General features: G+C 45.3%; 1 protein-coding gene and 2 pseudogenes across 2 annotated transcripts in view; 2 read left to right on the top strand and 1 right to left on the bottom strand.

The window, feature by feature from the left end:
- Window positions 1-4,778: 4,778 nt before the first annotated feature.
- The window catches only part of LOC144673478 (uncharacterized), a 78,462-nt gene continuing 55,853 nt past the window's right edge, over window positions 4,779-27,387 (top strand). Inside the window, exons 1-3 of the mRNA XM_078535298.1 lie at window positions 4,779-5,057; window positions 8,620-8,722; window positions 10,087-11,151. Of these exons, the coding sequence (XP_078391424.1) occupies window positions 10,202-11,151 (950 nt within the window). The 5' untranslated portion in view covers window positions 4,779-5,057; window positions 8,620-8,722; window positions 10,087-10,201. The remainder of the gene's footprint in view (window positions 5,058-8,619; window positions 8,723-10,086; window positions 11,152-27,387) is intronic.
- Window positions 20,053-21,044, top strand: LOC144673460 (uncharacterized; annotated as a pseudogene).
- On the bottom strand, window positions 25,130-26,867 carry LOC144673459 (uncharacterized; annotated as a pseudogene). Its single transcript, XR_013574314.1, has one exon. The product of XR_013574314.1 is annotated as an uncharacterized LOC144673459 (transcript).

Below are 27,387 nucleotides of genomic sequence, written 5' to 3'. Positions count from 1 at the left end.
GCCTTGGTTCAATCAATGCCAAAAGAGCTGAACTCCTGAGGTGAGGTGAGAGTGACTGCCCTTGACATCACGGCCGTATTTGACCGAGTGTGGTATTAGGTAGCCCTGGTGAAACTGGAGTCAATGGGAATCAGGGAAACCTCTCTGCTGGTTGGAGTCATACCTAGCACAAAGGAAGATGGTTGTGGTTGTTGGAGGTCAGTCATCTTAGCTCCAGGACATCACTGCCGATTGGGCCTCGGACACTACCTCAATTGCTACATCAATGACCTTCCTTCCATCACAAGGTCAGAAATGGGGAGGTTCACTGATGACTGCACAATGTTCAGCATCATTTGCGACTCCTCAGATATTGAAGCAGTCAATGTTCAAATGCAGAAAGACCTGGACAATATCCAAGCTTGACTGACAAGTGGGAAGTAACATTTGCAACACAAGTGCTAGGCAATTACCATCTCCAACAAGAGAGAATCTAACCATCACCCCTTTACATTCAATGGCATTACCATTGCTGAATCCCCCACAATCAACATCCTGGGGGTTACCATTGACCAGGAACTGAACAAGATTAGCCACATAAATACTGTGGCTACAAGAGCAGGTCAGAGGCTAGGAATCCTGTGGCAATAACTCACCTCCTGACTTCATCATCTACAAGACACAAGTCAGGAGTGTGATGGAATACTCTCCACTTGCCTGGATTAGTGCAGCTCCCACAACACTCAAGAAGCTCAACGCCATCCAGGACAAAGCAGCCCATTTGACTGGCACCCCATCCACAAACATTCACTCCCTCCACTACTGACGCACAGTAGCAGAAGTGTGTACCATCTACAAGATGCACTGCAAGAACTCACCTTAGACAGCACCTTCTAAACCCAAGACCACTACCATCTAAAAGAGCAAGGACAGCAGATCCCTGGGAAACACCACCACCTGAAACTTCCCATCCAAGCCACTCACCATCCTGACTTGGAAATATACTGCCGTTTCTTCGCTGTCGCTGGGTCAAAATCCTGGAACTCCCTCCCTAACAGCACTGTGGGTGTACCTACACCACATGGACTGCAGTGGTTCAAGAAGCTAGATTACCACCACCTTCTCAAGGGCAATTAGGGATGGACAATAAATGCTGGCCTGGCCAGCGATGCCCACATCCCTTGAATGAATTTTAAAAAAGATTGTGAAACTAACCACCAGAAGGATTTGTGATTCCCGCCTGAGCTGGAAGTTCTTAGATAAAACCTCACCGTGCAAAGATAATTTGAAAGCTGAATGTGGAAAAGGATTTACTCAGTCATCCCACTTACTGACGCAACAGCACATTCACATTTGAGGGAGGAGAATCAGACTCATTGTGTGTGCAAAGGCATTCACTCAATTTGCCCCCTGGCTAACACTCCAACTTTAGAAACTCAACACTTTTGATCTACGACTAGTCCATTCTTATTCGCGAGGGATAGTTTAACTCTTATGTCTATGGAAAAAAAATCACTTGTTCACCCCACCTACTGAGACTCCAGTGAGTCCACATCTAACTGTAGGGGTAAAAACAAAAATCTAAAAGCTACTGCGGATGCTGGAAATCCAAAACAAAAACAGAATTACCTGGAAAAACTCAGCAGGTCTGGCAGCATCGGCGGAGAAGAAATCAGTTAACGTTTCGAGCCTTCATGGCCCTTCGGCAGAACTGAAGCATAGTTAGAAGAAGGGAGAAATATAAATTGGTTTAAGGTGGGTGGGAGGGGGGGGGGAGGGGGTGGGGGGGGGGAGAGACACATTGAGGGTGTGGTGATTGTGGAGATGAGCAGATAATCAAAAGATGTCACAGACAAAAGGGTCAAAGAGGTGTCGAAGGTGGTGACATTTGTCTGAGAAAAGTGCTAATTAAGAATGGAAGACAGGATATTCAAAGTACAGCTCTAGTGGGGGTGGGGTGGAAAGACTAACAAGGTTTTAAATTAGATTTAAAAATAATGGAAATAGGTGGGGAAAGAAGAATCTATATAAATTATTGAAAAAAAAGTGTGGGGGCGGGGGGGGGGGGGTGGGGTGGGGGGAGAAACGGGGTGGGGATGGGGGGAGGGGGAGTTTAAGATCTAAAGTTGTTGAATTCAATATTCAGCCCAGAAGGCTGTAAAGTGCCTAGTCGGAAGATGAGGTGCTGTTCCTCCAGTTTGCGTTGGGCTTCACTGGAACAATGCAGCAAGCCAAGGACAAACATGTGGGCAAGAGAACAGGGTGGAGTGTTAAAATGGCAAGCGACAGGGAGGTTTGGGTCTTTCTTGCGGACAGACCGCAGGTGTTCCGCAAAACGGTCGCCCAGTTTGCGTTTGGTCTCTCCAATGTAGAGGAGACCGCATTGGGAGCAACGAATGCAGTAGACTAAGTTAGGGGAAATGCAAGTGAAATGCTGCTTCACTTGAAAGGAGTGTTTGGGCCCTTGGACGGTGAGGAGAGAGGAAGTGAAGGGGCAGGTGTTGCATCTTCTGCGTGGGCATGGGGAGGTGCCATAAGTGGGGGTTGAGGAGTAGGGGGTGATGGAGGAGTGGACCAGGGTGTCCCGGAGGGAACGATCCCTACGGAATGCCGTCAGGGGGGGTGAAGGGAAGATGTGTTTGGTGGTGGCATCATGCTGGAGTTGGCGGAAATGGCGGAGGATGATCCTTTGAATGCGGAGGCTGGTGGGGTGATAAGTGAGGACAAGGGGGACCCTATCATGTTTCTGGGAAGGAGGAGAAGGCGTGAGGGAGGATGCGCGGGATATGGGCCGGTCACGGTTGAGGGCCCTGTCAACGACCGTGGATGGAAAACCTCGGTTAAGGAAGAAGGAGGACATGTCAGAGGAGCTGTTTTTGAAGGTAGCGTCATCAGAACAGATGCGACGGAGGCGAAGGAACTGAGAGAATGGGATGGAGTCTTTACAAGAAGCGGGGTGTGAGGAGCTGTAGTCGAGGTAGCTGTGGGAGTCGGTAGGCTTGTAATGGATATTGGTGGACAGTCTATCATCAGAAATTGAGACAGAGAGGTCAAGGAAGGGAAGAGAAGTGTCAGAGATGGACCATGTGAAAATGATGGAGGGGTGGAGATTGGAAGCAAAATTAATAAATTTTTCCAGGTCCCGACGAGAGCATGAAGCAGCACCGAAGTAATCATCGATGTACCAGAGAAAGAGTTGTGGGAGGGGGCCGGAGTAGGACTGGAATAAGGAATGTTCCACATACCCCATAAAGAGACAGGCATAGCTGGGGCCCATGGGGGTACCCATAGCCACACCTTTTATTTGGAGGAAGTGAGAGGAGTTAAAGGAGAAATCGTTCAGTGTGAGAACAAGTTCAGCCAGACGGAGGAGAGTAGTGGTGGATGGGGATTGTTGGGTCCTCTGTTCAAGGAAGAAGCTAAGGGCCCTCAGACCATCCTGGTGGGGGATGGAGGTGTAGAGGGATTGGACATCCATGGTGAAGAGGAAGCGGTTGGGGCCAGGGAACTGGAAATTGTTGATGTGACGTAAGGTGTCAGAGGAATCACGGATGTAGGCCATCCCCACCCCGTTTCTAACCCCCCCCCCCACACTTTTTTTTCAATAATTTATATAGATTCTTCTTTCCCCACCTATTTCCATTATTTTTAAATCTAAACTAAAACCTTGTTAGTCTTTCCACCCCACCCCCACTAGAGCTGTACTTTGAATATCCTGTCTTCCATTCTTAATTAGCACTTTTCTCAGACAAATGTCACCACCTTCGACACCTCTTTGACCCTTTTGTCTGTGACATCTTTTGATTATCTGCTCATCTCCACAATCACCACACCCTCAATGTGTCTCTCCCCCCCCCCCTCCCACCCACCTTAAACCAATTTATATTTCTCCCTTCTTCTAACTATACTTCAGTTCTGCCGAAGGGCCATGAAGGCTCGAAACGTTAACTGATTTCTTCTCCGCCGATGCTGCCAGACCTGCTGAGTTTTTCCAGGTAATTCTGTTTTTGTTCTAACTGTAGGGGTTTGTTCTGCTGTTAATCACACCCAGGACAGAACTATGGTGGAGGACCCATGCTCTTTAGTTGCTGTATCAATTGATTTAGTAAATTTGTAACTTGGACAAATGGCTCCAATTGTAATCGGAATTCTGATCGCAAATCTCAATGTTCTACTAAAAAATGTCTGATCACAATGGCGTCGCTCTGACCCAGCATTCACTGCGGGTAAGAATGTGCCCTATCCACACGACCGGCGCGCCTCGCGCAGGCGCAGTTTCCCGCTGAGAGTAGAGCATGCGCAGTACAGACTGTCAATGGCGCTGCAAGGAACGGGTTAGAAACAATCGAGTGCAGTTGACTAATGGAGTCGGTGGGTGAGCGGGAAGGATTAGAGCCAGCGGAATGGGCGGGGGGGCTTCATAAATACTACGCGGAGGCTTCAAACCCTGAGTAAAAAGTTACCGGTCCCGCATTAGCACCGAAAGTTCTATGAGCTGCGGGGCGCCTTCCGTTCACAGGCCCGGTACAGCAGGGCGCATGCGCTGTGATCCTGGATCAGGAGACAGGCAAAGAGTGGGTTGCCACCTTCCAGGATTGGACTGGAGTTTCCAGGAGCTGAAGCTCAATCTCCAGGACATTGCTGTGTGCAGCACTGGAGAAATATCTTAAGGGCATTAAAAAGATTGTTTTAATTTGTAATTTTCTTTGAATGTTTCTCTTTATAAAAATATTGAAAGTGGAACAAATCATCATCCAATTGTGTCACAAGACATTTTGCTTTCCAATTGGCCTGAGAAGGCAGTGTGTCACAAGGAAGGATGTGTTGGCCGACTAATGGCTGGAGCTTAGGGACAAGTCATGTGATGGAACCTCCATTTAATCAGAGTTGGCAACCCTAGAGGAGAGAATATTGTGAATTTCTGTCCTAGACTGACAGTGATGGTTTCTGTAAACTTTACAGGGCACTGGAATTGGAGGATTGATAGACGGGAAACTCAAACCAAACATCACAACAAGATCTGACAGATTCACTCGATTCATCAGAAACTGAATATCAGCAGCATCTGAATGTGGAAGGTTTGTCTGTTCTGTTTGTGGGAGAAAATTTCAGATATCAATGTGACTGGAAAAACACCAGGAGGGAGTGTAGCACAGTTTTACCTGAGTGATATCCAAACTCCAAGGGTTAAATTACAGAAGAAGATTACACAAAAGAGTCATTATGGCACAGAGGAAGCCTTTCAGCCCATTGAGTCCATGCCAGTTTTCTGGAGAAATCCAGTCGTCCCATTCCCCTGCCCCTGCTCTATCCCCATATCCTTGCAGGTTTATTTCCCTCGCGTGTCTGTCCAATTTCCTTTTGAGATCATTCATCATATCCGTTTCCACCTCCTTTCGTAGGCAGTAAACTCCAGGACATTACCACTCACTGTGTAACAACATTCTTCATTACATCTCCCGTACCTTTTACCCAACGCCTTAAATCTGTGTCCCCGAGACCTTGTACAATCAGCTGATGGGAACAGCTTTTCTTTGTCCACCTTATCTAAACCTGCTAGAACCTTGTGCACCTCAATCAAATCCCACCTCAACCTCCTTTGCAGGAACCATTCTGGTAAACCTCCTCTGCACCTCCTCAAGGACCTTCACATCCTTGCTAACGTCTGGTGACCAGAAGATACTCAAATTGAAGCCTAACCAGTGCTTTGCAAAGATTCAGCATAGTTTCCTGTTTTTGTTCTCAATGTCACTATTTATGTAGCTCAAGATCCAAACGGCTTTGCTAACTTCTCTCTTAATACATCCTGTCACCTTCAGAGATCAAAGCACATGAACCCCGGGTCCCTCTGTCCATGCACACTCTTTAGAACTGAGCCATGAATTATATCTTCCCTCTCCCTATTCCTTCTGCTAAAATCCAGCACCGCACCTCACTATGAGCATTGTAATCCCGGAAACCCGGGAAGTTAGAAGATGAAGAGGTGATTTGATCAAAGTTTTTGGGATATTAATTGGAACTGACAGGGTTGATAGAGAGAAACTATATTCACTGGTTGGGGAATCTAGGACGAGTGGGCGGAGACTAAATATAGAATCAGGTTCCAGCACCTTTTCAGGAAGAGCGTTCCGGATCCTGACAACTCTCTGTTGGTGCAGAAACTGCTGAACTCGATGCTGAGTCTGGAAGGTTGTAAAGTGACGAATCGAAAGATGAACTGCTGTTCCTCAAACTCCCCTTGAGCTTCATTGGAACAGTTCAGGAGGCCAAGGACACAGAGGTCAGAATGGGAGTGGGGCGGAGAAGTTAAATGATAAGTGACCAGAACTTCAGGGTCCAGCATGCACTTAACATGGTCAAATCCTTGATAAAATCCTGGCAGTATAACATCCAATTTCCTTTTGAAATGATTCATCGTCTCCACTTCCACCACCCTCGTGGGCTGAGTTCCAGGTTATTATTGTAGAAACATGCTCTCAGAGGCTTTTTAGTCAAACAAATTAAGCTTTATTTAGACAAGAGCTTGTGTGGCTGCTTGTATCCAGCCAGCCCCTCCTGCAACCACTTCCTAGGAAACTCCTCCCCTAGAATTTATACCCCCGCACTAGCTACACATTGGTTGAACAAATCACGTGACCCTACTTGCTGTGAAAAAAGTTCTTCCTCATATCCCCTCTTGCATCTCTTGCCCAAAACCTGTATCCTTGTACCATCAGCTAATGGAAAAGGATTTCCTTTGTCTACCTTATACTAAACCTTTCATAATCTTGTACACGGCTATCAAATCTCCCCTCAATCTCCCCTGCTCCAAGGAGAACAACCCCAGCTTCTCCAGCCTAACCTTGCAGCTAAAATCCCTCATCCCTGGAACCATTCTGGTAAATCTCCTCTGCACCTTATCAAGGCCCCTCACATTCTTCCTAAAGACTGGGGACCAGAACTGGATGCAATATTCTAGTTGTGACCTAACCAAAACTCTATAACATAAGAACTAGGAGCAGGAATAGGCAATTCAGCCCCTCGAGCCTGCCCAGCCGTTCAATACGATCATGGCTGATCTCATTTCGGCCTCAACTCCAATTTCCCGCCCTCTCCCCATAACCTTTCAACCCATTACTAATTAAAAATCTATCTCCTCCGTAAATTTATTCAGTGTCCCGGTATCCACTGCACTCTGGAATAGTGAATTCCACAACCCTTTGAGAAAAGTAATTCCTCATCATCTCTGATTTAAATCTACCACCCCTTAGCCTAAAACTATGGCCTCTCGTTCTAGAATGCCCCACAAGGGGAAACATCCGCTCCATGTCTACTTTGTCTATCCCCTTTAGCATCTTATATACCTCAATTAGATCTCCTCTCATCCTTCTAAATTCTAGCGAGTATAGGCCTAAATTGCTCAATCTCTCCTCATAAGACAAGCCCCGCATCTCTGGAATCAATCTAGTGAACCTCCTCTGAACCGCCTCCAGTGCAACTAAATCCTTCCTCAAGTAAGGGAACCAAAATTGTGCACAGTACTCCAGGTGCGGTCTTACCAATGCCTTGTACAGTTGCAACAACACTTCCCTATTTTTATACTCTATTCCTTTTGTAATAAATGCCAAAATTCCATTTGCCTTCCTTATAAATGCCAAAATAATGCCCCTGTTTTTATACTCAGTACCTCTATTTATGAAGCCCAAGGCCCCATATGCTTCACTGACTACCCCTTAATCTGTCCTGCCATAAGAAATTGGTCCCACAAATGGTTTAATCATCACCCATACTCAGAAAGCCGATATAATGATACAAGATTTAAAATAGTTCCTGTAATATTTGCCCTGAACCCCAATACACCCGTCCCCAAGGTTATGTCATCCCATCTTCAAGCACCTTGATGTTCAGATGATAAGGGAATTATCCGGGGATTTCAGAAGTCAGAATGCAGGGAGAGAGATGGGTGGGCTATGACCACCAGTAGCCAAGACCCCGGTGTTAAGGCAGTTTTGCAAAACTCTGCAATCGTTCCTGTGATAGTGACACCAGTAAAAAGGGTGGAGGGAAGAGAGAGATCAGTGACTGGGCTGGAATAGGGGCCACGGTTGGCATGGCCGCTGGGAAGCACTTAGACATGGAGAATATGTGGGAACAGGACGAGGCTGTGAGGCAGCAATGGACAGGAATCTTCAATAAAAGAAATAAAAGGCAGAGAGATGAAATCCTGGAACAACAAGAAGGAGTGAAATCCAGAAAAGAGATGGTGGATGGACTGATCGAGAGAAAGGGAACGGTCAGTGAGATCATTCAGCAGAATAAGATTGAGGTGAAAAGTCAGAACATGTCTAAAGCTGTTCCCTATGTGATGTAAGGAGGGTTTTTATTGGATCAGATACAAGGCCAGGAGGACATTGAAAAACAATACAGAGTCCAACATTAGACAGTCCAAAGGGCCTGGAGAGGGAGGGTTAATAAACCTCGGGAGTCACAGGGCCGGGAGGATATTGAGAAACAATAGAGAGCCCAAAGGGTCTGGAAGGGGAGGGTTAATAAACCCAGGGAGTCACAGGCTGCACAAACTTCGAGTGTGAGCCCAGACCCATTTTGAAACAGTGAACAAATAAATCCCAGATTTTACTGAGACTCTTTTCCATGTTCCAGCTCCTGTAAATACTGACTGGAAAGGGACCAGAATCTCCGGCGGTTTCACTCCGCTAGCTGCTCGTGAGGAAGTGATCTCCGATCAGATTAATGTGCTTCTGCTGTGAGTATTTAATAAAGTGTCTGAACCTCTCATTGTGCTTCCTGTCCAATATCCCCCTCATTCATGGATCTTCTGTTTTACCAACTGGGGAAAAAAAATTGCCTATGGCAAAAGCAAAAAACTGCGGATGCTGGAAATCTGAAACAAAAACAGAAATTGCTGGAAAAGCTCAACAGATCTAACAGCATCTGTGGAGAGACAAACAGAGTTAACATTTCGAGTCCATATGACCCTTCTTCAGAGCTGGTGAAAAAAATTGTCTGTTTGCTGATTGGCCTCAATGGTGGCAGGATTACCCAGAATGCCTCATGGGTCAGAAAGCCCCCTATCAATGAGAACAGGAACCCAGAGCGCCGGCATGGGGGCCGGGCTGTGCTCAGAGCATGCTCAGTGTGGCTGGTGGAGACGGACTTGGGTGGAACAGGCAGCTGAGGAGGCTGGAGGAGATTATGGGTGCACGGGAGGAATTGGAGCCAGGGGTGGGCCAGAATTAGATGATCTCAGATAATCCTGGAAGGCTGAAGGGCTGGAGACAACCACGACCGTCAGGGAGCACAGGGGATGATGGTGAACAAGACTTGGTGCAAGTAAGGACATGAGCTGCTGAGTTTTGGGTGACCTCCAGTTTCTATGGAGTTGAATCTGGGAGGCCGACAAGAAGCACAGTCGAATCGTTCAGTTTAGAGGGAACAAAGGAATGGATGAGTTTCAGCAGCAGATGAACTGAGGCAGGAACACAGTTGGGTGATTTTACTGAGGTGGAAATGGGTGGTTTTAGTGATTTGTAGTCAGAAGCTCAGCTTGGGCTGAAATATGACAACAAGATTGTGAACAGTCTGGTTCAGCCTCAGAGAGCTGCAAGAGGGGTGGAGTCGGTGGTTAGGGAGTGGAGTTTGTAGCAGGGACTGAAAACAATGGCTTTCATCTTCCCAACACTTAAATGGAGGAAATTTCTGCTCATCCAGTACTGCATGTCAGACAAGTCAGGACAGTGTGTGAGTTGGAGGTGATGGTTTCACTGACACCTGTTACCTTCGTCCTTCTAGGTCGTGGGATGTTGAGGGTTTGGGATATTCTGCCAAACTTCTGGTCGAGCTGAAGATGTATTAAACACATCTTCACCCCCTACACCTCCCACCTCTCTCTTTCCTCCCATGGAGGCAGAGTCTTGTGTAGACCCAGACCAGGTGACAGGTTCCATTCCCTGAAGGACATTAGTGAACCAGTTGGGTTTTTATGACAATCCAGCATCATGGTCACTTTTTCCTTGTGCCGGCCCCACAAATTACCAGATTCATTCAGCTCAACCTGCCTTTGTGTTTTTGTGGGTTCTCTCTCACTCCCTTTTTTCTGTTTTAAATCAGTTTCACAGGGGATTAGAAGGGGAGGATTTGCAGTCGGGAAACAGAAACAAAACATCACAACAGAATCTGACATTCGCCCGATTTATCATAACCTGAATATCATTTGATTTTGAACATGGAAGGAAAAAGTACCGTTCACAGTGGAGAGAAATCGTACATGTGTCCTGTGTGTGGACGAGGCTTCAACCGATCATCTGGCCTGTCAAGACACCAGCGCAGCCACATTGGGGAGAAACCATGGAAATGTGGGGACTGTGGGAAGGGATTCAGATTCCCATCAGAGCTGGAAGAGCATCGGCGCAGTCACACTGGGGAGAGGCCGTTCACCTGCTCAACGTGTGGGAAGGGATTTACTCTTTCAAGCAACCTGCTGAGCCACCACCGAGTTCACAGTGAAGAGAGACCTTTTAAATGCCCAGACTGTGGGAAGTGCTTTAAAAGTTCCTGCGAGCTGATGTCCCATCAACATGTTCACACTGACGAGAGACCGTTCAGGTGCTCTCAATGCGGGACTGGGTTCAGGCGATCATCTCAACTCACTGTACACCAGCGAATTCACACTGGGGAGAGGCCATTCACCTGCCCTCAGTGTGGGAAGGGATTCACTCAGTCATCTCACCTGCTGACACACCAGCGAGTTCACACTGGGGAGAAGCCATTCACCTGCCCCCAGTGTGAAAAGGGATTCACTCAGTTATCTAGCCTGCTGACACACCAGCAAATTCACACTGGGGAGAGGCCATTCACCTGCCCTCAGTGTGGGAAGAGATTCATTACCTCATCCAACCTGCTGACACACCAACGAATTCACACTGGGGAGAGGCCGTTCACTTGCCCCCAGTGTGGGAAGGCATTTATTCATTCATCCCACTTGCTGACACACCAACGAATTCACACTGGGGAGAGACCATTCACCTGCCCCCAGTGTGGGAAGGGATTCACTACCTCATCCAAGCTGATGGCACACCAACGAATTCACACTGGGGAGAGGCCGTTCACCTGCCCTCAGTGTGGGAAGGGATTCACTACCTCATCCAACCTGCTGACACACCAGCGAGTTCACAAGTGACTAAAGTGGTGGGATTTTTCTGGTAATCACATCCAGGACTGAACCATGTTCAATGGGATCTGTTTCTGCTGATGTTAATAAACTACAGACCACTTAGGGGGGGCGAATATTCTGGATAAATATCAAATAAATTAGTTTTGTGCTAAAAGACACAATGTGTTGAACCTTTTTAATATCTCTAACACAAGTTCATTCCTTTTGAAATGCTCTTCCTCCATCCTCACCCCCAACAACTGGTGTGAGGATCTCATGGAGCTTCTTTGTCTCTAAGATTGAGACAATCGGATGAGCTGCCTCTGCTGCTTCCCTCCTTGCCACTCGCCCTCCCTAAAGTTCCCCAATACCTGAGCCCTGAGCTCACATCTTTCTGTAGTTTCCCTTCCATCTCCCCTCATGCCCTCTCAGAGCTCATCTTGTCCATGAAATTCACCTCTTGCTCTATTGACCCTACACCCACTAAACTACTGATCACTCAACTTCCCCATTTTCACTGAATATGTCAACAGTTTTCTCTCTCAAGTACTGTCCATCTTTCCTTCAAATCTGCCATCATTATACACATAGAACCATAGAAAGGTTACAGCACAGGAGGCCATTCGGCCCATCTTGTCCATGCCAGCCCGAGGACACCCAGGTGCCCTTTCTAATCCCACCTTCCTGCACCTGGCCCATAGCTCTGTAGCTTACAGCACTTAAGGTGCAGATCCAGGTACTTTTTAAAAGAGTTTAGAGTTCCTGCCTCTACCACCAACTTGGGCAGCGAATTCCAGACACCCACTACCCTCTGCGTAAAAAAGTTCTTCCTCATGTCCCCCTTACATCTTCTGCCACTTATCCTGAATCTATGTCCCCTGGTTCTAGAAATCTCCACCAAGGGAAACAATTTTATCCTGTCTACTCTATCTATTCCCCTCATCATTTTGTACACCTCAATCAAGTCACCTCTCAGCCTTCTTTGTTTAAGGAAAATAACCCCAACCTATCCAATTTCTCCTCATAGCTACACTTTTCTAACCCTGGCAACATTCTTGTAAACCTCCTCTGCACTCTCTCCAGAGTTATTACATCCTTCCTGTAATGTGGTGACCAGAACTGCACACAATACTCCAGTTGTGGCCTCACCAGTGTTTTATACAATTCCAACATTATATCCTTACTTTTATATTCTATACCTCTGCCAATGAAGGAGAGCATTCCATATGCCTTCTTTACAACCTTGTCTACTTGAACCGCTGCCTTCAGGGACCTGTGTACTTGTACGCCAAGATCTCTCACTTCATCTACCCCTCAATATTCCCATTTATTGTGTAATCCCTGTAACTGTTTGACCTCCCTAAATGTATGACCTCACACTTTTCTATGTTAAAATCCATCTGCCACTTTACCGCCCACTGCACCAACCCATCTATATTGTTTTGGAGATTATGGCTATCCTCTACAATATCCACTGCTTGGCCAATCTTTATGTCATCTGCAAATTTTCCAATCATGCCCGCCACGTTCCCGTCCAAATCGTTAATATATAACACAAACAGCAAGGGTCCCAACACCGAGCCCTGTGGAACACCACTTGAGACAACTTTCCATTCACAAGGGCATCCATCGACCATTACCCTTTGTTTCCTGTTACAAAGCCAACCTTTTATCCAGTTTGCCACATTACCCTGAATCCCACGGGCTTTTACTTTCCTTACCAATCTGCCATGTGGGACCTTGTCAAATGCCTTGCTAAAATCTATGTACACAACATCCACTGCACTACCTTCATCAACCCTTCTTGTCACTTTCTCAAAGAATTCAATCAAATTTGTGAGGCAAGACCTTCCTTTGACAAATCCATGCTGACCATCCCTGACTGGTCCATACCTTTCCACATGACAGTTAATCCTATCTCTCAGGATTGATTCTACTAATTTGCTCACCGCTGATGTAAGGCTAACTGGCCTATAATTGTTTGGCATTTCCTTTGATCCCTTTTTAAACAATGGAACTATATTTACATTTCTCCAGTCCTCCAGTACCTCCCCTGTATCTAGTGAAGATTGGAAAATCAACCTAAGAGCATCTGCTATCTCTTCCCTGACTTCCTTCAGCAGCCTCGGAAACAATCCATCTGGCCCTCATGACATCAGCTTTCAAGGATTTCAACCCTTCGAGGACTTCCTCTCTATGACTATCCCGTCCAATAACTCGCAGTGTTCCTCCTGGACTACTATATCTATACCCTCCCTTTCCTTTGTAAACACGGAGACAAAATATTCATTCAAAACCCTTCCCACAGCCTCTGCATCTACACACAAGTTTCCATCTTCATCTTTGATAGGTCCCACCTTTTCCTTAACTAACCTTTTAGCATTAATGTATTGGTAAAACATCTTTGGGTTATCTTTAACTTTACTTGCTAATCTTTTATCATGCCCTCTCTTTGATTTCCTTATTTCCTTTTTTACATTGTCTCTGCACTTCCGATATTCGTCTAGGATATCTGCAGTGCTTACTTCTTTGTGCCTATCGTATGCTTTCTTCTTCTGTTTGATTTCCCCCTGTATTCCTCTAGACAACAAGGGTGGTTCAGATTTGGCAGTACCACTCTTATTTTTGTAGGGGACATGTCTACTTTGTACAATTAGGATCTCACTTTTTAGTGCTTCCCACTGGTTTTCCACTGTTTTATCCTCCAGCACTGCTGTTCAGTCCACCTCAACCAAGTCCCTTCTCATTTCTGCAAAATTTGCCTTCCCCCAGTTCAAGACTTTTACTCCTGCCTTATCTCTGTATCTCTGTTCTTTTCCATGGTAATGCTAAATCAACTGAATTGTGATCACTGTCCCTGATATGGTCACCAACTGTCACTTCACCCACTTGCCCTTCTTCATTCCCCAAGACTAAGTCTAGAATTGCATCTCCTCTCATTGGGTTTATCACTAATTGGTTAAAAAAAAATTCTTGGACACATTGCATGAATTTTTCTCCCTCAGTTCCCATTATATTGTTTGAATCCCAGTTGATATTAGGATAATTGAAGTCTCCGACTATTATTGACCTCTTGTTCTTACAAGCAGAAATTTGCCTACATATTTGTTCTTCTACCTCCCTTTCACTATTTGGGGGTCTGTAGGAGACAGTGGTGTGACTGCCCCTTTTTTATTTCTAAGCTCAATCCATAAAGCCTCGTTTGTTGATCTATTTAGTATATCATCCCCTCTCACAACTGGAATTGATTCTTTAACCATTAGTGCTACCTCCCCCCGCCCCACCACCATCCTTTTTTTATCTCCAACTCTATCGTGTCTGAAGACTCTATAACCAGGGATATTGAGCTGCCAGCTTTGTCCCTCCTTTAGCCAGGTCTCCATTATAGCAATGACATCCTGCTGCCATGTGTCTAACTGTGCCCTTAACTCATCTACCTTGTTTGTAATACTCCTTGCATTGAAGTATAAACAGTTTAACCCCGTCAATTTCCCTTGCTGGACACTTTGTAAACTTTGCTTCTCCTGTAACTCCATGTCTATCACAACGTCCCTAGCTAATCTTCTACCTCCATTTTTCTTATATGAATCTGACCCATCTGATCCTACTCCTGTGATCCCATCCCCCTGCCACACTAGTTTAAATACTCCCCAACAGAACTAGCAAAAGCTCCCGCAATGACACTGGTCCCAGCTCTGTCAGGGTGCAGCCTGTCCGTTTGTACACGTCCCACCTTCCCCAGAACCGGTCCCAGTGCCTCAAGAATCTGAATCCCTCCCAGCTACACCATCTCTCCAGCCACGTATTCATTTGGCCTATCCTCTTATTCCTGCTCTTGCTAGCAGGTGGAACAGGGAGTTATCCTGAGATTACTACATTTGAGGTCTTATTTTTAAATTTATTTCCGAGCTCCCTAGATTCTGCTTTCAGGACCTCATCCCCCTTATTACCTATGTTGTTGGTACCAATGTGTACCACGACCACTGGCTGTTTACCTTCCCTCCCCAGAATGTCCCGCAGCCACTCTGTGACATCCTGGACCCTGGCACCAGGGAGGCAACATACCATCCTTGATTCACGTTTGCGGTCACAGAAACGTCTGTCTGTGCCCCTAACTATTGAATCCCCTATCACAATAGCCCTGCCACTTGTTTTCCTCCTGCCCCTCTGAGCAGCAGAGCTATCCACGGTGCCATGAACTTGGCTGTTGCTGCTTTCCCCCGAGAGGCCATCCCCCCCAACAGTATCCAAAGCGGTATATCTGTTGGAGAGGGGGATGACCACAGGGGACTCATGCACTACCTTCCTGAGCCTTTTACTGTTTCTGATGGTCACCCATTCCCATTCTGCCTGTGTAATCTTCACCTGCGGTGTGACCACCTCGTTAAACGTGCCATCCATGACTTGCTCAGCATCGCGGATGCTCCACAATGAGTCCACCCGCAGCTCCAGCTCTGAAACCCGATTCGCTAGAAGCTGTATTTGGACACACCTTCCTCACACATGGTCACCATGGACGCTGGAAGCGTCCTTCATTTCCCACATCCTGCAGGAGTCTCAAAAAGCAAATCCTTGACCCCACTGTCCTTCCATCTACTGCCCCATCTCCAGCCTCTCTGTCCTCTCCAAAGTCCTTGAACGTGTTGTCACCTCCCAAATTCCTGCCCATCTTTCCCAGAACGCCATGTCTGAATCCCTCCAATCATGTTTCTGCCCCTGCCACAGGACTGAAACAGCTCTTATCAAAGTGACAAATGACATTCTATGTGACTGTAACAAAGATAAACTCTCCCTTCTCGTCCTCGACCTGTCTGCAGCATTTGATGTTGACCACATCATTCTGCACCTTCGCCTCTCCCCTGTCCCCTGGGTGGGGCTGCTCTCTCCTGGTTCCATTTTTCTCTATCTAATCATAGCCAGAGTATCACTCGCAATGTCTTTCCTTTCAACTCACACAGTTACCTCGAGTGTCCCCAAAGGCCTCCTCTTATTTCTCATTAACCTGTTCCAAACAATGACATCATCTGAAAACACTGCCACTTATCACATTTACACTGACAGCTCCCAGCTCTGCCTCACCACCACGTCTCTCGACTTCTCCACTCTTCGTAAATTATCAGACTGTTTGGTGGATGTGTAGAAATTTCCTCCAATTAAATACTGGCAAGTCATTGTTTGAATGGCTGGTAGAAGCAGATTTAGTCATAACTTTCAAAAGTGATTTGGATTTTAATTTAATAAGGAAAGATTTAGAATGCGATTGGAAAAGAGCAGGGGAGTGGGACAGATTGGTAACATTTTCAGGGATGGTACAGGCACAATGGGCTGAATGGCCACCATCCCTGCTCCATGATTCTATCATCATGTTTATTATGAATCATTATATTATTATAGATGACAGGATCTCCTAATAGTACAGCAGAGAAGGAGGCTGGTTGGCCTATTGAATCTGTGCTGACAAATTCGACGAGCTATCCAGTTAGTCCCACTCCCCCATTCTTTACTCATCCCTGCATCATTTCTCCTTCAAATATTTATCCAATTCCTGTTTGAAGGTTACTCTCGAACCTGTATCCATCAGATAGTGAATTCCAAATTCTTACCACTTGTTACTGAAAAGGTTTCCTCATGATGCTAGTGTAAAAGCAAAATATTGCGGATGCTGGATATCTGAAATAAAAACAGAAAATGCTGGAAAAACTCAGCAGGTCTGACACCACCTGTGGAGAGAGAGACAGAGTTAACATTTCGAGTCCATATGACTCTCCTTCATTGCACAATACCAAATCTAGGATAGTCTGTTCCCTAGTCAGTTCCTCAACATTCTGGTCTAAAAGCCATCTTGTATACTCCAGGAATTCATCCACCACAGTATTATTGCTAATTTGGTTTTCCCAGTCTATATGCAGCTTAAAGTCACCCATGATTACCGTAGCACCCTTTTTACATACATCTCTAATTTCCTGTTTAACACTGCCCCCTACCTTATCACTACCGTTTGGAGGCTTATAGACAACTCCCACTAATGTTTTCTGCCCTTTGTTGTTTCTTAGCTCCACCCAGACTGATTCTAGATCTAGACTTTCTGAGCCAATATCCTCTCTCACTACTGCACCGATTTCGTCCTTAACTAACAATGCCACACCACCTCCTTTTCCTTTTTGCTTGTCTGTCCTGAATATCGAGTACCCTTGGATATTCAGTTCCCAGCCTTGGTCATCCTGCAGCCATGTCTCTGTAATCACAGTCATGTCGTACCCGTTTACATTTATTTGCACTGTTAATCCATCTACCTTATTGCGAATGCTCCATGCATTCAGATACAGTGCTTTTAGATTTGTCTTTTTAACATTTTTTATACATCTCTTTTTGTACAATGGTCCTATTTGCTGCAAGCCCTTGTTTCCTCTGCCTTCCACTGTTGCTTTCTACTTTTCTATCTTTCATTCCTATCTTTGTTTGCCTCTCTCGTGTCTCCTCGCTCAGTTTCCCATTCCCCTGCCAGTCGAGTTTAAACCCTCCCCCACAGTACTAGCAAATACCCCTGTGAGGATACTGGTCTTGTTCCTGCTGGGGTGCAACCTAATCGGCTTGTACATGTCCCATCATTCCCAGAATCAGCAGGTTGTTTCCACCAGTTTGTACCAGCATTGATCTTTGTGAATTTCAACTTCGACCTTTTTCCAATCTGCCATTGCAGGTGGAGGTGGGGGTGAATTGCACAGATTGCATCATGGAGGAAGGTCCAGACATTCAGGTTTCTACATACTTTAAGTACCTATTGTGTGTATTGCGCTGTCATGAAAATATAATACTTTTCATAATATTATTTGATATATTGTAAAGGTAGGTTAATAGTGGAGTTTGGATTAGTTTCTCTGTGTGGATGTGTGTGTGTGGTGGTGGTGGGAGTGGGGCGGGGTGGGCGGAGGGGGGCAGGGTTTAATGGAATTGGAGACAGCTGGTCTGGAGCTTTTGAATGATCAAAAGGGAAGCTAGGTTTGAAATGCTAAATACACAAACCTGGCTGAAGTTTTAGAATGTGAGGTGCGAGGAACATTTGCATTTTTATATAAATTAGGTTAGTTTGAACTTCAAACAGATGGTAAGATGTTACACCTAGCCATAAGAAGCTAAGTCATACAGTGCATATTTTTCCAAAAGGTTACTGATAATATGCGTACTATGAAATATTTATAATAAAATTAAAAGTAAAGTTGCAAAGAAATATTGGGAATTGGAATTTACATTAAGAGAGAAGTATGTATAAAGGAGATGAGGTTATATGTAAGAGGGAAGACACTCTAAGATCTAACACAAGTGTGAAAAGCCTCCAGCCTCTATGCATTCAGTTGCTGTCTACAGGAATTGAAGCTAAGAAAACTCACTTTGAATATCACTGTCCAAGGTATTGTGTGCTTTACCAAGATCCGTTAAACTTATGTTTTGTTTCACTGTTGCCTTAACAGAGGTGTAACTGGGAGCTAGATTAATTAGGGGAGTTAGGAGTTATTATAATCGTAATTTGTAGACCTATGAATGTGCTTAAAATCTTTTATTCTGTTAATGAATGTTTAATTTTAAAAAAACTCTAATTGTGGGTGGACTTATTACTACTGAATTCAAGGCACGCATCTCGAGATAAAATACAAATTGCAAAACAGGAGTGGCAGCTGTTTCAGGTTTCGCTCTGTGATTTGAGCAGCTCAGCATTTACCATCCGCCGTGCCATAACAGCACCCCGGGTCCCAATCTCGAATGGGAAGCCGATGCATTGAATTTTGTGTTCCCAAGTCAAGCTATCGATGGCGGATTATTTACCCAGAACGCCCCGCGCTGCGGAAAGTTCCCCTATCAATGACTTTAGGAGTCCAGTGCGCAGGTACAGTGTGGGTGTGCGCTCTGAGCATGCTCAGTGTCAGTCATGGTGACAGAGTGAGGAGGAGCGGACGGTTCGGGAGGCGGGAGGAGATTGTGAGCACAGGGTAGGAATGGAAACCGCGGCTGGACTGGGAACTGGAGCAACTTCTGGGGTAGGCCCCAGGCCCCGTGTTTACCCCGCGGTGACAGGCCCGGGGGGAGGGAGCGATGGAGCCGGCGGCTGGACGGGGAGGATTTGGAAACACTTTGTGGATCTGCAAACCCTGAGGAATAATTGTCAGCTCCTGGTTTGCAGCTGCGGGGCTTCTCCCTCCCGGGAACAGGCCCAGGTTAACGGCCGCCATCCTGGGTCAGCGAGTGGAGGATGGTTCACATCAGAGGATGGGGGAGGGGGGACAATAAATAAGAGGTTACACTTTGGGCTCAAATCAATGAGGATCTGATCTGTGTTTGGGAAACTGTTAACAAATGGCCCCTTGTAAAACATGATCTCCAGTTGTAGAATTTATCAAAAGGATACAGAGAATTATCCAACACTTTATTTAGATTTCAGCCCAGGGAGGAGGGAGAGTGTGTGGGACGGGGATTTGCAGCTTTGGGGAACAAGAGAGAAAAAATGTTCCATAGGAACTAAAATTAACTGTTCCTAATTTCTATGCCGTGCTTACAATGAGGACTTTTGAAATCTCTGCTTACAGGGGCATCAGAAGGGAGAATTTATTGACTGGTAACTCAAACAAAACATCACATCAAGATCTAACAGAGTCACTTGATTCATCAGGAGCTGAATATCACCGGCCTTTGAATGTGGAAGGAGAAATGTTTGCCTGTTCTGACTGTAGAAAAAAAAATCACTCATGTATATGACTGGAAAAGCACTGAGACACACACTGGTGAGAGTGTTCCAGTGCACTGACTGTGCAAAGAGCTTTACCTAGTTATACAACCTGAAAAAAAAATTACAGCATTTACAGTGGGATGTTGTGAATTCCACGTACACGTGTTTTATGTGTGTGTGGGTGTGTGGACAAGCATTCAACTGATCATCCAATCTGGAGAGACACAAGGGCACCGGCACCACGGAGAAACCGTGGAAATGTGGGGATTGTGGAACAGGATTCACTTCCCCATCCCAACTGGAAATTCATCTGCGTATTCACACTGGGGAGAGGCCGTTCACCTGCACCGATTGTGGGAAGGGTTTCACGCAGTTATCAAATCCTCTGACACACCAGCGTGTTCACAGTGGCGTGAGGCCGTTCAGCTGTTCCGTGTGCGGGAAGGGATTCATGAGCTCATCTAACCTGGGCACCAGCGAGTTCATACTGGGGAGAGGCCATTCACCTGCTCTGTGTGGGAAAGGCTTCACTCAGTCATCTGCTCTGCTGACACATCAACTTGTTCACAGTGATCAGAGATTGTTTAAATGCTCTGACTGTGAGAAGAGTTTCAAAGGACCAATAAATCTGCTGAAACACCAGCGAGTTCACACTGGGGAGAGGCTGTTCACTTGCTGTGTGTGTGGGAAGAGATTCATTCGGTTGCATAACCTGCACAGACACCAGCGAGTTCACATTGGGGAGAGGCCTTTCAACTGCCCCATCTGTGGGAAGAGATTCACTTTTTCATCTAACCTGAAGAGACACCAGAAGTTTCACATATGACAACAGGGGTTGGATTCTGCTGTTATTGCTGTTGTGAATCACATCCAGGTTTGAACTAGGTTCATTCTGATAACTGGGGTTGGATTTTCACTTTCTGATGGGGGTGGGAACCGGGACTTGTGCGATTTGAAAATTACTTTCCCAGTCGGAGGCACTGGATCCGCTGCCTCTGAGACAGTTTGTAATTTTCAAAGTGCCGGTGGAGGGGAGGAAACAGGAAACCCACTCACCACCAATTAACGGCCCCTTAATCTCATTAAAGAACTTGTTAAGGAGCCTGTCTGGAACAGAATGGGATTTTCAGTCTTTTCTTCTGGATTCTAAATTGATTTATGGGGTACAGGTTGTTTGCAATAAATCCCCAATTGTGAATGAAATCATCAGGTTCTACTGGACTGAACATCCGGTTGGAATGAACACTTTAAATCGTCATTTTAAAAAGATTTATTAACCATTAAAATGTGGAAAGGTCACAAGTTAGAAAGATAAAAATCAAGTTTCAATTAACAGTAAGAGGAGAATGTTTAACTTTAACAATTAAACGGACTTCTCACAACATTCCTTGGTTGATCAGGCTGAAGACATGAAGTGAGGATAACCCTCCGTCATTCGATACACAGATAACATGCTAACAAAATGGCTTCTCGAAATCTTCATTTCTCCACTTAAAAGATGCTGTAAGCCCACCTTAGCCAAGTTATTGGAAATGGCTAATTGGTCTGTGGTTTGTCAATAATGTGACAAGAGTTAACTCCATTGGTTTTAGCTAATTTGCCACATTGTCTTAAACATGGAACACTGCCTTCCTTTAAGCTATGTCTCTCATCTTGATGTTTTTTCAGGAGCCCATTCATTAAGACAGACTCAACAATCAAGGGCAGTGTGTGTTCCCGATAGGGAGCAAGTCCAAGGCTTATCCCATTCCTTTCCCAAATGTTACAGCCTTTAATTCTCTCATAAGAAATGCTAATGGAGAAATATTGAGATAACATGAAGCGACTTCTAAGCAACTACCAATCATCTGTTGCCCATCAGTCACTGCTTCGTAATACTGTTTTGGGAAAGTTTGTTGGAAAAGGTTAAAATCATCAAAATGGCTTCTCATCTCAGTGTTAGCAGAAAATTGTGTTTTGACATTGTTAGCTTATTACAATGAATATGACATGAAATGAACCTGAAAATGGTTGGGCTACACTAAAATCTAGTACCCAGGCTTACTTACAGGATAAAGTCAGACAGCTTGCTGCATGTTAGTGCACAGCTGTTGGAGTTACCATCGGTTGAAAGGAAGTTAATTTTCATCTGGTTTTTGTTTGTAGAATTTGAAGGATAGACTTGTTCTAGTTTGAGCACTGTACCTCAGCAAAGCAGCAGCAAACCCCAAAATGGCTGCCTTCTGCCTTTGCTGCTGGCATCAGACAGGAAGCTCCCTGCCCCCGGAGGCACTTGGTGCCTCGGTTTGGATGCTGAGCTCACCTTCTGCCAAAACAGCTTATTTACATTTAAAAATAGTGCTGCAAGAGCGATGCAGTTCAGGTGCAGAGTGTGGACCCGGAATTGATCCAGTGTCAGGTTCCCAACCCTCTTTGAAAATCCAGCTCTTGAGGGTTTTATTCCTCCTGATGTTAATAATCCCTGTGACAGGGCTGGAGTTTAATATTCTGGTTAAATGTCAAATAAATCACTTTGGCGTCAAACACACAGTGTGTGGAGTATTTGTTTACTCCAGGATAAGAGGAGACTAATTGAAATCCTGTTCTCGACTGTTCCATTTCTGGGCCTTTTCTCTTCTGTTAAAGAAAATTTTTTATTTCTGCAGAGCCTTTCATGACATCAGGATGTCCAAAGCATTTTACAGCCAATGAAATTCCTTTGAAGTGTAGACAATGTTGGAATGTAGGAAATACAGCAGCTAATTTATGCACAGCAAGATCCCATAGACAACAAATTAATAATACCCAGATAATCTGTTTCAGTGATGTTGATTGAGGGATTAATATTGACCAAGACTCCTGGGAGAAACCCCGGCTCTTTGAAATAGTGTCAATGGATCTCTTACACCCGTCCATTCTGTCTCAGTGCCATCTATGACAGTCTGTTTCTGACAGTGCAGTGCTCCCTCAGTGGAATGTCAGCCTGAATTTTATGCTCATCTTTCTGGATGTGGATTTGAACCCACAACCTCCTGACTCAGACATGAAAATGCACCACTGAGCCATGACTAACACATCGTCACTCTGAATTATTTCAGGACCTAGACCTTTGGTTACTCTCATGGACAAGTCCCAGCTCCCCATATCTTCCAAAGTGTCTCTCCCAGCCTTGGTAGCAAACATAATCTCACTTTTCTGAAAAGGAGGAAGAGAGAAAATGGGGAACTAGAGATCAGTCAGTCTAACATCAGTAATTGACAAAATGTAGGAATCTATCGTGAGGGATGTGGTAACAGGGCATTTAGAAAATCATTAACTGATTGAGCAGAGCCAATATGGATTTATGAAAGGGAGATCATGTTTGACAAATCTGTTCAGAGCTTTTTGAAAATGTAATAAGTAAGGAGGATAATGAGGGTATCAGAAGATGTTGTGTATTTGGATTTTCAAAAAGCATTTGATAAGGGGCCACACAAGAGGTCATTACACAAAATTCGGTCTGGTGTTTGGGGGGTATCTGAGCAAGGACTGAGGAATGGTTAATGGTCAGAAAATAGAGAGTGGGAATAAACAGGACATTTTTAGGTTGGCAGGCTGTGACTAGCAGGTACCACAAGGATCAGTTGTTGTGCCTCAGCCATTTACAATCGATACCAATGACTTAGATGAGGAGACTGAGTGTAATATATCCAGGTTTTCTGACGATACAATGTCGGGTGGGAAAGTAAGTGTTGAGGAGGACACAAAGAGGCTGCAGAGGGATATAGACAGGTTCGGTAAGAACGTGGCAGATGGAATACAACATGGTGAAGTGTGAAGTTATCCACTTTGGTAGGAAAAATATAAGAAAGAATATTTTTCGAATGGTGAGAGACTGGGAAATATTTACATTCCGAGGGACCTGGCTGTTCTTGTACGTGAATCACAGAAAGTTAACATGCAGGTACAGCAAGCAAATGGTAAATGGTCTGTCAGCTTTTATTACAAAGGGATTGGAGTATAAGAGTAAAGATGTCTTACTACAATTACTCAGAGCATTGGTGAGGCATCACCTGGAGTACTGTTTGCGGGTTTAGTCTCCTTACCTAAGGAAGGACACACTTGCCCTAGAGGGAGTGAAACCAATGTTCACCAGGCTAGTTCCTGGGATGAGGAGATTGTCCCATGAGGAGAGATAGAGCAGACTCGGCCTATATTGAATGGAGTTTGGAAGATTGAGCGATCTAACTGAAACATTCTTAAATGGCCTGACAGGGTAGATGCTGAGAAAATGTTTCCCATCTGGTGAATTTAGAACACGGGGATCAGTCTCAGAATAAGGGGTCGACCATTTAGGACTGAGATGAGGAGGAATTTCTTCACTCAGTTGTAAATCTTTGGAACTTTCTATCCCAGGCATCCTTGGCTCTCAGTTATATTTAAGACTGAGGTCGACAGAGTTTTGGGTACAAGGGGAATTAAGGTTTATGGGGAGTGTGGATCTAAGGTAGAAGATCAACCATGATCACATCGAATAGCAGAGCAGACTTAATGGGCCAAATGGCCTCTTCCTACTCCTATTTTTTATGTTCATTAAACCTCAGTCTGGTTCCCCTCAAGGTGCTGAGTGAGTGAATTAAATCTTTCTTCACAAATCACCCGGATACCAGACGACAAGTCAGGCCATGAACATTGTTTATTGTTTACAAATCACAGTGAAATGTGGGCACACAGACCCTTTCTAGACATGTCGAAATGTAATCAGAGTTATCCAGCAGTTCAGCACTAATGGGGAGAGCTATTTCACAAAACAAGGAACAAAGACTCCACAGGATATTCAGTAATTCACCGTAAATCAGCACGAATGGATGCTGAGTATTAATTACAGCAGGGAGCAGAGTCTGAGGTTATCAATTGGTGAGTTTATTTTCAGAGTAATTCCTTCAATATCTGACAAGTTAACAGTTTTGAACAGCCCATCTCTCAAATAGCTTGAGCCTACTTGTAATTACAAACATTCAGAACTTACCAAGCTTCATCCTCGAGTTACAGAACAGACTTTCTCCAGTCAATATAGAGCTGCAGGGTTGCACTGTGATCTGCTCATTGTTCATCTTTAGTTCAATACAATTTGAGTGATGTACATTGAAAACGAGGTTTGCAGACATGATGATCCAGTCACATGATTGAGAGATGGCGTGGGTACACGCTAAGTCTAAACTGGGCAACTGACATTTGAGATCAACCCCAACTTTCAGAATGAATATGATTCAGTCCAGGATGTGATTAACAGCAGCAATAACAGCAGAATCCAACCCCTGTAATCACTTGTGAACTCGCTGGTGTGTCACTAGGTAGGATAAGCGTGTGAATCCCTTCCCACACTTGGAGCAGGTGAACGGCCTCTCCCCAGTGTGAATTCGCTGGTGTGCAGTGAGATGAAATGATTGCCTGAACCCAGTCCCACAGTGAGAGCATCTGAATGGTTTCTCATCAGTGTGAATACGTTGGTGGTATTGCAGATTCCCCAGAACTTTTAAAGCACTTTCCACAGTCTGGACATTTAAATGGTCTCTCGTCAGTGTGAACTCGCTGGTGTCTCAGCAGGTGGGGTTTCTGAGTGAATTTCTTCCCACACTCAGAGCAGGTGAACGGCCTCTCCCCAGTGTGGGTGCGCTGGTGTGCAGTGAGATGAGATGGTTGCCTGAACCCAGTCCCGCAGTGAAAGCACCTGAACGGTCTCTCATCAGTGTGAATACGTTGATGACATTGTTGATGCCCAGAACTTTTGAAGCACTTCCCACAGTCTGGACATTTAAACGGCCTCTCGTCAGTGTGAACTCGCAGGTGTTTCAGAAGGCGGGATGATGTCCTGAGCTTCTTCCCACACTGTGAGCAGCTGAATGGTGCATGCGCAGTGTGAATGCGCTGGTGCTCCCTCAGTCCATGTGGGTTTTTAAAGCTCTTTTCACAGTCGGGGCATTTAAACTCTCTCTTGTCAGTGTGAACTTGCTGGTGTTCCAGCAGGTGGGATGAGCGAGTGAATCCTTTTCCACACGTGGAGCAGGTGAAAGGCCTCTCCCCAGTGTGAAGTCGCTGGTGTCTCTGAAGGCAGATTAACTGAGTGAATCCCTTCCCGCACACGGAGCAGATGAACGGCCTCTCCCCAGTGTGACTGCGTCGATGAGTTTCCAGATTAGACGGGGATCTGAATCCCTTCCCACAGTCCCCACATTTCCACGGTTTCTCCCTGGTGTAAACGGTGCTTTTTGCTTCCATGTTCAAAGGCTGATGATCTTCAGGTCCTGATGAATCGATAGACTCTGGCAGATTTTGATCTGATTTTGGTTTGACCTTCCTGACTGCAAATCCTTCTCATACTCTGTAACGTGAATTCAAAACAGAAACAAAGAAATATGAAAGAGAACCCACAAAAACAGAAAGACAGATTGTGAAATTGAGCTGAACGAATCCGGTAATTTGTGGGGCTGACACGAGGAAAATGTGACCATGAAAACTGCCAGATTGTCATAAAAACCCAACTGGTTCACTAACGTCCTTCAGGGAAGGGAATCTGCCTCCCGGTCTGGGCCTACACGAGATTCTGGCCTCTATGGGAGAAGAGAGAGTGAGAGGTGGAGGAGGGGAAAAGGAGATGGATTTCATAGCTCTGCAGCTCAACCAGAATTTTGACAGAATCTCCCAAACCCATGACCCCCACCACCTGAAAAGACAAGAGCAGCTGGTGCATGGGGAAGCCACCAGCTCCAAGACACACAGCAGCAAGTTCACACTGGGGACAGGCCGGAAACCTGCTCCATGTGTGAGAAGGGATTTAATCCATCATCCAACTGGCTGATACACCAGCGAGTTCAGCATTGACTCCAGGTTGGATTCTGCTGTTATTGTTGCTGTTGATCACACTCAGTACTGAACCTTGTTCATTCTGATAGTTTGGGTTTGTTTCTGCTGATGTTAAAAATCACTGTAACTGGACTGAAGGTTTAATATTCTGGAAATTACTTTGTAACCTTTACTCTTCAAATAAAGTATATTTCTTCGGCCTACAACAAAGTCATTTACTTGTGATTGTTTTCAATTTAGTTACTGTATTCACTGCTCATCATGTGGTCTGCTCGACATGGGGAAGATCAAACACAGATTGTGTGATCACTTTGTGGAACAACCTCTGTTCAGCCTGTGAGCTTGACCCTGAGCTTCCAGTCACTTGTCATTTTAATTCTCCGCCCCACTCCTACTCTGACCTCTCTGTCCTTGGCCTCCTGAACTGTTCCAATGAAGCTCAATGGGAGCTCTAGGAACAGCAGCTCATCTTTCGATCTGGCATTTTACAAACTTCCAGACTCAACATCAAGTTCAGCACCAACAGAGAGTTGTCAGGATCTGGAACTCTCTACCTGAAAAGGTGCTGGGACCTGACTCTAGAAGGAATTTTAAAAGGAAGTTGACAGGGATTTGAGAAAGAGGAACATATGGATTACAAACAGAAAGTGGGTGTCTGGGTCTAAACATGACTGCTCTTTCAAAGAAACAGCACAAGCATAAAGGGTTGAATGGGCTC

Source organism: Cetorhinus maximus, unplaced genomic scaffold (genome assembly GCF_964194155.1).
Source record: "Cetorhinus maximus unplaced genomic scaffold, sCetMax3.hap1.1 HAP1_SCAFFOLD_368, whole genome shotgun sequence".
NCBI lineage: Eukaryota > Metazoa > Chordata > Chondrichthyes > Lamniformes > Cetorhinidae > Cetorhinus > Cetorhinus maximus.
The sequence above is the reverse complement of the archived record's forward strand: the minus strand, read 5'-3'. Positions and strand labels throughout refer to the sequence as shown.